At 47.7% G+C, this 9,017-nt stretch overlaps 2 protein-coding genes across 2 annotated transcripts in view; one reads left to right on the forward strand and one right to left on the reverse strand.

The window, feature by feature from the left end:
• C6H1orf50 (chromosome 6 C1orf50 homolog) overlaps positions 1 to 6,331 on the reverse strand; it is a 9,805-nt gene extending 3,474 nt beyond the window's left edge. Inside the window, exons 1-3 of the mRNA XM_021201202.2 lie at positions 5,998 to 6,331; positions 5,768 to 5,883; positions 938 to 1,024 (exon numbers count right to left, since the gene is read on the reverse strand). Of these exons, the coding sequence (XP_021056861.1) occupies positions 938 to 1,024; positions 5,768 to 5,883; positions 5,998 to 6,076 (282 nt within the window). The 5' untranslated portion in view covers positions 6,077 to 6,331. The remainder of the gene's footprint in view (positions 1 to 937; positions 1,025 to 5,767; positions 5,884 to 5,997) is intronic.
• Positions 6,332 to 6,335: 4 nt separating this feature from the next.
• The window catches only part of P3h1 (prolyl 3-hydroxylase 1), a 16,144-nt gene continuing 13,462 nt past the window's right edge, over positions 6,336 to 9,017 (forward strand). The window contains exons 1-2 of the mRNA XM_021199592.2: positions 6,336 to 6,848; positions 8,792 to 8,944. Of these exons, the coding sequence (XP_021055251.1) occupies positions 6,372 to 6,848; positions 8,792 to 8,944 (630 nt within the window). The 5' untranslated portion in view covers positions 6,336 to 6,371. The remainder of the gene's footprint in view (positions 6,849 to 8,791; positions 8,945 to 9,017) is intronic.

Raw genomic sequence — 9,017 nt, forward strand, 5'->3', positions numbered from 1 at the left:
TCTCACCAGCCCGGGGCCAAGGTTTTTAAATGAGTGTAGCTGGCTTGGGAAATTTCCTGTTTCAAGTACACTGCGTTTATAAAAGAGACCCTCCCCCCCTTAGCAAAAAAAAAAAAAAAAAAAAAAAAAAACCTTTATCCTGCCCTTTCTCCTAGCTAAGAAACAAAGCTCACTTCTCTTAACCTCTGTTTTGGGTCAGATGTCATTTATCTCCTAGGTACCTAGGACCTTGGCCATGAGGGCAGTGACATAAGAGGAAGCGCCTACTCAGAGGCCCTGAGGTTCATAGGCACCACCCTCGGGAGTTTTGGGGAGAGCACCATGAAGACTTGAGTTTGGGTGCAGTGTTGTGAAGGCCTGAGCCTGATGTCTGAACCTCTGGCTTCACGTTTGAAGCTGTGTCTCTTCTCCCATGCATGCCCCGCTATGAGTAGATATGGTCCAGACAATTCCCAGAGCTGAGCTACCCCAGCACCCTGCCCTTGAACCTCTAAACCTGTGGGCTAAATAAACATTATAGGGGGACTGGAGAGATGGCTCAGCAGGTAAGAGCACTTCCAGAGGTACTGAGTCCAATCCCGAGAAGCCATATGGTGGCTCACAACCATCTTTAATGGGATCTGATGCCCTCTTCTTACATACAGGTGTACATGCAGATAGAGCAGTCATACATTAAATAAATCTTAAGAAAAACCACAAAAACAAAAAACAACCACATATAGGGTTAACCTGCCTCAGATATTTCATCATAGCAATACAAAATAATTAACAAAAGCCTTTGGGCATATTCCTTGCGTTTTATCCAAAATCTCTCCATGTTCAGAATGTATTAAAAACGAAGGCGGCGCCATGCTTACAAGCAAGATCAGCCAGTCCTCCCAAGCATGGAAAGGAACTGGCCTAACCAGCACCGGGCCTCCTCATACTTCATTCTTACCTTCCTGGCTTGTTCTTGCAAATGCTGAATTTGCTCAGCAATGACTGTCAGCTTGTTAGTAGCATTTGCTCGGATGAATTCATCAGCCTACAGAGGACAGAGAACCAAACTATGGGGTGAAACAGCAAGAGGCCCCAGGGTCTCATGGGGATGCAATTCAAGGAGTAACGCCAACAGCTCTGCCTCTACCTAGAGTGGCCTTTCCATTCCACTGCCACGTAAATCCCCACCCACCCTCAAGCCCAGTGCAGGAGAAGCCCACACCCAGAATTAAAGGCTCCTTCATGTCTTCTGCGGTTCACTCTTAACTCCAATCACATTAAGCTTTGGCGCTTCCACACCCTCATCTCCTGCCATCAAATGTGAGTGTCCCCTCCCCTGCATCTTGTGTGTCCTTCCCTCGGCTCTCTGAGCGAAGGACAATGCCCCTCTCATTTCCCATGCCCCTCATTTCATTTGGTTTTCCTCTGTGTGGCGCTCCAGCAGTTATGGAACCCAGGCTAGCCTCAAGCTTGCAATCTTCCTGCCTCCTCTTCTCAGGTATGAAGATATTGGTGTGCACCACATCCAACCTATTTTCTATGTTTGAACATCTTTAAAATGAGTTTTGTAAATGAAAATCAAGCCAGATGTGGTAGCTCATACCTTTAATCCCAGCACTCGAGAGGAAGAGGGAAGTGGGTCTCTGTCAGTTAGAAGCCAGCCTGTCTACAGCCAGGGATGGATAGATAGATACATAGATAGATAGTGAAACAGTCTCAAACAAGAAAAAAAAGAAAGTCAAAAGATACTTGAGATGGCTCAGCAAGTAAGAGCACTGGCCACTGACTGCTCATCTGAAGGTCCTGAGTTCAAATCCCAGCAACCACATGGTGGCTCACGACCACTCGTAATAAAATCTGACGCCCTCTTCTGGTGCGCCTGAAGACAGCTACAGTGTACTTATTTATAATAATAAACAAATCTTTTTTTTTTAAAGATACTTGTGATGGACTATTAAACTATTAACACCCGATAGTATAGAAGTCTGATCACCACCTCAGTTGGATTACCACATCAGACCTTCCTAAAACTTCAACACTAAAGGGGAGGTCATGGATGGTCCTGTAGGCCATGATTTTGGGGAAAAAAAGCATTTTGTTTTTAGGACAAGAAAATCCATATGGCTAATAAAAAGAGGAGGCAGTCTCCATATTTAAGGCAGGTTCATGATGGGAGGAACCTTATAATCACCTCCCTTTCCCTTTCTTTTTAAATAGCCATTTTTATTACATGTATATGAGTGTTTACATACATGCATATGTGTGTGCTGTGGGCTTTCTTGGTGCCTGAGGGGACCAGAATTTATCAGATCCCATAGAATCAGAGTCACCGAGGGTGTATACCACACTATAGAGTTGGGTACTGAACCTAGGTCCTCTGTAAGAGCAGCGAGTGTGCCGGGTGGCACACACCTTTAATCCCAGCACTTGGGAGGCAGAGGCAGGCAGATTTCTGAGCTCGAGGCCAGCCTGGTCTACAAAGGGAGTTCCAGGACAGCCAGGGCTACACAGAGAAACCCTGTCTCGAAAAACCAAAAAAAAAAAAAGAGCAGCAAGTGTTCACCAAGATGACCAGGTGTGGCTGTTTGAATAAGTTTGGCCCAGGGAGTGGCACTATTAAGAGGGGTGGCCTTGTTGAGTAGGTGTGGCCTTGTTGGAGGAAGTGTGTCATTGTGGACCTGGGTTTTAAAACCCTTGTCCCAGCTGCCTGGCAGCCAGTCTTCTCCTGTTTGCCTTTGGAACAAGATGGAGAAATCTCAGCTCCTCCTGAACCACGCCTGCCTGGACGCTGCCATGCTCCTGCCTTGATGATAATGGACTGAACCTCTGAACCTGTAAGCCAGCCGCAACTAAATGTTGTCCTTCTAAGGGTTGCCTTGGTCATGGTGTCTGTTCATAGCGGTAAAACCCTAACTAAGGCACCAGGCCATCTCTAATCCCTTTTCCCTTTAAGGGACACCATGCAAACCAGAGCCTAACTAAAAAAAAAATGAAGGAAAGAGTACGTTTTTGAAAAGCTGTATTTGTTGTATATGTATTCGTATGTGTACCACACGCGTGCCTGGCATCTGAGAAAGTCAGAAGAGAGAGGGCAATGACTCACCTGGAGCTGGAGTCATAGATGACTGTAAGCCACCAGGTAGGTTCTAGAGACCAAACCTGCAGCCTCTGCAAGAGCAAGTTCTCTTAACCCTGAGCCATCCGCCAGTCCCAAAGGAGGCACTGACCCTGGGACCAAGCACTCAGAACCTCTACATTAATCATGGCATCTAACGCTCCAGAAACAATAACCTTAGTTAGGTGTTAAGACTCAAGCAGGTGCCGGATGTGGTGGCGCACACCTTTAATCCCAGCACTCAGGAGGCAGAGGCAGGATTTCTGAGTTGGGGGCCAGCCTAGTCTACAGAGTGAGTTCCAGGACAGCCAGGGGCTATACAGAGAAACCCTGTCACCAAAAACCAAAAAAAAAAAAAAAAAAGAAAGAAAAAATACTCAAGCAGGCATGGTGGTGACCTAAGGTTTTATAATAAATGGCAACTGAAGGATCTGAACATAATTAAACTTAATTCCAAAATCCATGTCTCAGTATCAAATCAACGAAAGCTTTCTGACCACACATAAGGGAGTCAGAGACTGCCCTCCCTGCAAGTGTATTTCAGTATGTAGACAGTGAATATGCTGATTTCATTAGTTTTTAAAGTTTTTAATTGTATGTATATAGGCATTTGCCTGCATGTGTGTATGTGCATCGTGTCCAAGCAATGCCCAAAGAGGCATCTGATCCCCTGGGACTGGAGTTACAAATGGCTGTGAGTCTCAATGTGAGCTCTGGTACCTAAACCTGGGTCATCAACAAGAGCGGTAGGTGCTCTTAACCACCGAACCATTTCCCCAGCTCTCAATTTGTTTTTAAAGTATTTTCTTTTTCAGCTTCTCATAAATGGATTATTCTGGAGAACTGGAGGCAACAGAATATATCCTTTATATGGAATATATATATATATATATATATATGTGTGTGTGTATATATATATATGTGTGTGTGTGTATAAAATATATATATATATATATAATATATATATATTATATATATATCACCAGTATAAGAGACTAAAGCTGGGCTAGAGAGATGGCTCAGCAGTTAAGAGCACTGACTGCTGCTCTTCCAGAGGTCCTGAGTTCAATTCCCAGCACCCACATGATGGCTCACAACCATCTGTAACAGGATCCAATGACTTCTGGTGTCTCTGGAGAGAACGGCAGAGTACTCACATATATAAAATAAATGAATCTTTTAAAAGTAATTTTTTTTAAGAAAAGCTGTATTCTCTCTCTGGCTGAGTCCACTACAGTCACTCAGAAACTCAAAGTGTTGATTGCCCAAGACTTTGTCCCTAGCTACCTCCCTCTAATAGCAATCTGATTAAACAGACACTCGATAGTCTTCTAAGCCTAGTTTTGCACCCACCTCTCTTAAAAAAAAAAAAAAAAAAGTAAAGTTTTAATTAAAAGGGCTTTCCTAAACATTTTAATTTTTCTTAAATACTACAACAGACACATTTTTTTTTATGTTTTTTTTTTTTTTATATATTTTATTTATTATATGTAAGTACACTGTCGCTGTCTTCTGGCACCCCAGAAGAGGGCATCAGATCTTACTATGGATGGTTGTGAGCCATCATGTGGTTGCTGGGATTTGAACTCATGACCTTCAGAAGAGCAGTCGGTGCTCTTAACCGCTGAGCCATCTCTCCAGCCCCAACAGACACATTTTTATGTGATGGATTTTGGCATGTCAATCATTAATTTTCTTGATCAAAACAAACTCTTGAACACTATAACTGCCAAATAAGCTAGTTTATACAAGAGAAAGAGAACACTAGAAGTTTTTAAAGCAGCCAGGCTCTGACACTGAAAAAGATTCTACAGGGGAAAGTCTTGCTAAGAGAAGGAAACTGGAGTCTCACTTAGACCTATGAGCCTCTCCACCTCAAAGACCTCATTTTACAGATTCGGAGCTCCAGAGAGAAACAATCAAAACTGATTTGTCAAAACTTGTACGGCCTTTTCCATTATTTTGCATATCTTCTTTATTTTACCTCTTATGGCAACTGATGTCTAAGCTCTGGACATAGGAATACTGTATCCACTGAAACTCACCATGTGTGACAGCGACCCTTGTAATACCTTTGGGAGGCTGAACTCAAAGCCAACCTGGGCTATAAAGCAAATGAAACTACCTCCAATTTTATTGTGTGTGGTCTTTTTTCAACAGGAATTTTACCCTGTGCCTTTTTGCATGATGTTCTGGTAGTGCTAAGAATCAAATTCAAGGCTAGGCAAGTGGTGTAACAACTAAACTATACCCCCAGCACAGTTGTTGTTGTTGTTTTGGTTTGGTTTTTTTATTAAGTAAAGAAAGAGCATATATTTAAGTTCCACAAGCTCTTGGGTAACAGATAAAGACCTTACGGGAAGCAGAATAAAATGTGACTATTTAAGAATTTGGTATAGAAGCCATATATTTAATCCCAGCTTAGGGTTTTGGGGGCGGGGTTGGGGGAGGAAGGTGGATCTGTGAGTTCGAGGCCAGCCTAGTCTATAATATAGTGAGTTCCATGACAGCCAGAGCTATGGAGAAAGGCCCTGTCTCAAAACAACAACAAAGGAATTGGGATAGAGTGATCCTCTTCGTGTGAAATGGAATGGTAACTTCAGTACTGCCGAGCTCACAGGCTGTCCCGTGCCCACAGAGGCAGGGTAAAGGACGGAGATGGCTATTCCTCACCTTCTGCACCTGCTCGGCGAGCGCCACGAGGTCTAAGGGGTCCCCGACCCGGTGGGTGTGGTAGGGGCTCACCAGAGCCAGGCCGCCGGGGGTCGGGGTGAGTTCCACCAGGGCTCCTGTGATACACACCCGGAACACAGGCGTAAGTTGAAACCCTCAGCCTTCCTTGAGCCAGCAGGAAAGAGCCACCCGGCTGCGACCTCTTACCCCGGCAACTCAGTCCCACCTACCTCCAGGACCCGCCGCCTCCTTCACCCCCAGATTTCCCGTACCACTTTCGTACCGGCCGGGAACCCCGGGGTCCGCCATAACAGCACCTCAGTCCCACCACCCACAAGGAGCTCAGTCTGAAGCGCAGGCGCACAACAGCTTGTGGGTGGGGCTTTATCGTTCTCCGACCATTGAGCGGTGCGCAGGAGATTAGAGGCGGGGGCTCACGAAGAGTAAGTGTGTGGATTGGTTAAAAGCAAGAGGCGGTACGCGTTTCCTTGCCACGAGCTTCTGGGTTTGGGGCGTGGCTCGTCTCTGGGCGTGGCTTCTGTGGGGGGCGGGGCTCTGGAATGTGCCCCAGGCGAGCAGTCCCGTTAAGTGGAGGAGCCAGGCCATGGCGGTGAGCGTGAGGAGGCTGCTGGCCGCGATGCTAGCGGTCGCCGCAGCCGCCACCTTGCGGGCTGCGGCGGCAGAGTCTGAGCCCGGATGGGACGTGGCAGCCCCTGACCTGCTTTACGCAGAGGGGACCGCGGCCTACGCGCGCGGGGACTGGCCCGGGGTGGTCCTGAACATGGAGCGGGCGCTGCGCTCGCGGGCCGCCCTGCGTGCCCTCCGCCTGCGCTGCCGTACACGCTGTGCCACCGAACTGCCGTGGGCACCGGACCTGGATCTCGGTCCGGCCCCCAGCCTGAGCCAGGACCCGGGAGCCGCCGCCCTGCAGGACCTGCGCTTCTTCGGAGCGGTGCTGCGCCGTGCCGCCTGCCTGCGCCGCTGCCTCGGGCCGCCCTCTGCCCACTTGCTGAGTGAAGAACTGGACCTGGAGTTCAACAAGCGGAGCCCGTACAACTACCTGCAGGTCGCCTATTTCAAGGTGCGACTGGTCCGGAGCCCGGCGGTCGGGAGCGACCTGGGGAACTTGGGGAGCAGAGCAGGGATGAGACGGCAGGGAGGCGAGGGACCTCTTGTCTGGGGAGCTCTTGGCGGACTTTGGGCGCTTCACCCGGTTCTTATGGGCAGATGCTAACCCTAAAGGTCCAGCCAGTAGTGACAGCCCAAGCCAAGAAATACCTGACCTTTTTCTTTTGGGAAGGCCTCCTAGAGGGAACCCAGGCGGCCGCTTGGGTCTCCCAGCAGTACTTCATTGCAAGTGTCCAAGTGCTTCTGCAGCATCTTCCTTCCGGTTCGTTCTCCAATCATGCTTTCCCTGCTCCCTAATCCAACAGCAGCGCTCTTTCAGGACGTGGGATTGCCACGTCGCCAGCGGGGGCTGCCTGGCTCCGCCCTATGGAGGACCCTCTGGCTAGTATTTTTGGTTTTGTTGTTTTTTGTTGTTTTTGGGGGGTTTTTTGTTTGTTTGTTTTTTTAAAGAAAATGACTGTCTTTTGGGATGCCACAGAGATTTAAGGTCAAGTCAATAAACGGGCTTGGAACACCAGCCTTTTCTGCCCGTGACGACTGGCAACATATATTTCCAGGACTCTGTTAAAGCACTTTACACTTGTTTTTTGCCTCATTTGCCCTGATAGAGTATCCTTTGAGTAAATGTTATTAGTCCCATGTTAGGGGGATGGGCTGCACATGCAGATTACGTAGCTACAACAGTTTCACAGACCTTTCACTTCTACCTAAAGAGAGACTTAGAGGCTCTTGGGTACCTCAGATTTCTGCTTTGTCCCCCTCCGTTCCTTCTGGTTACTGGAAAGCGTGCTGGGCTGATAGGGTTCTTACTGATTGGATCATGTCACTTAATAGTACTACTTAAAATTCATTGCCATTTATTGAGCACCTACTATATTCCAGTTCTTGGACAGGTGGTTAAAATGATTGATCCTTTGTTTTCCCTTGAGTCACTGTTAGGAGTCACTGTACTAAGGGCTAACAAAAAAGGTTATGTAGCTAGATAGGACTGGGGGAGCACATAGGCGGAAAACTCTAGCTTTGCCTCAGTTAAATTAGGCCTGAGGGAGAGGAACCACTGAAAAATGGTTATTCCCCAGAGAGGGGAAAGTGGAGCTAAAGTGTGACATATCTGGGACCATGGAGTAGTCCCGTCCGTGACTCCTGTGTAGGGATCTGGGACCATGGGGTAGTCCCGTCCGTGACTTCTGCGTGGGGATCTGGGGCCATGGGGTGGTCCTGTCTGTGACTCCTGCATGGGGAGACCAGGAGTGACTACAAAGTTTAGTGAGGCTTCTGCACAGCTCAGGCAGCCATCACCAGACCTCGTTTTCAGAATGTTAATTCTGGAAGGAGAAAGCGGTGGTGGTGGTGAGAATTAGGAACCCAGTGCCTTACTTAGTCCACCAGAGGAAGCTAGGTGCTAGTGCTCAGAGGGAAGAAGGTGAGGAGGGCTAGGGGTGCATAGCAGAGGAAGCAGGAGCAGTCCTGAGGTGCTGGGGCATGTGAGCTGGGCGTGGTGGCACAGTGCTCTACAGCAGCTCTGGGATTCTCACCACCGTGTAGCTGTTAGCTGCTCTTTCTGCAGTATTCCACTATAGTTGCAGCTTTAGTCACTGTTTAGTCAACTCAGTCACTGTTTCAATCGGTCTTTGATTGCTTGTTTGTTTTATTTTGTTTTGAGACAAAGTCTCACCTATAATCCCAGCACTTGGGATCTGAGGCAGGAGGATTGAGAGTTTGAGACTGGCCTGTATAGCAACACCACAATGTCAGTACACACACACACACACACGCACATGCACACGCATGCACGCACGCACGCATGCACACACATACACACAAAGAATCCCACCAAGCAAGCAAACAAACAGAACAGAATTTGTATATGAACATATTCTTTTACTTCATTTATAGATTAACAAGCTGGAGAAAGCTGTGGCCGCCGCACACACCTTCTTTGTGGGCAATCCTGAGCACATGGAGATGCGGCAGAACCTTGACTATTACCAAACCATGTCTGGGGTGAAGGAGGCAGACTTCAAGGATCTCGAGGCCAAGTCCCATATGGTGAAAAGACATCCCCTACTCTCTCTGTGTGTGTGTGTGTGTGTGTGTGTGTGTGTGTTTGTGTGTGTGTGTG

The sequence above is a fragment of the Mus pahari genome, chromosome 6, assembly GCF_900095145.1.
Source record: "Mus pahari chromosome 6, PAHARI_EIJ_v1.1, whole genome shotgun sequence".
Lineage (NCBI taxonomy): Eukaryota > Metazoa > Chordata > Mammalia > Rodentia > Muridae > Mus > Mus pahari.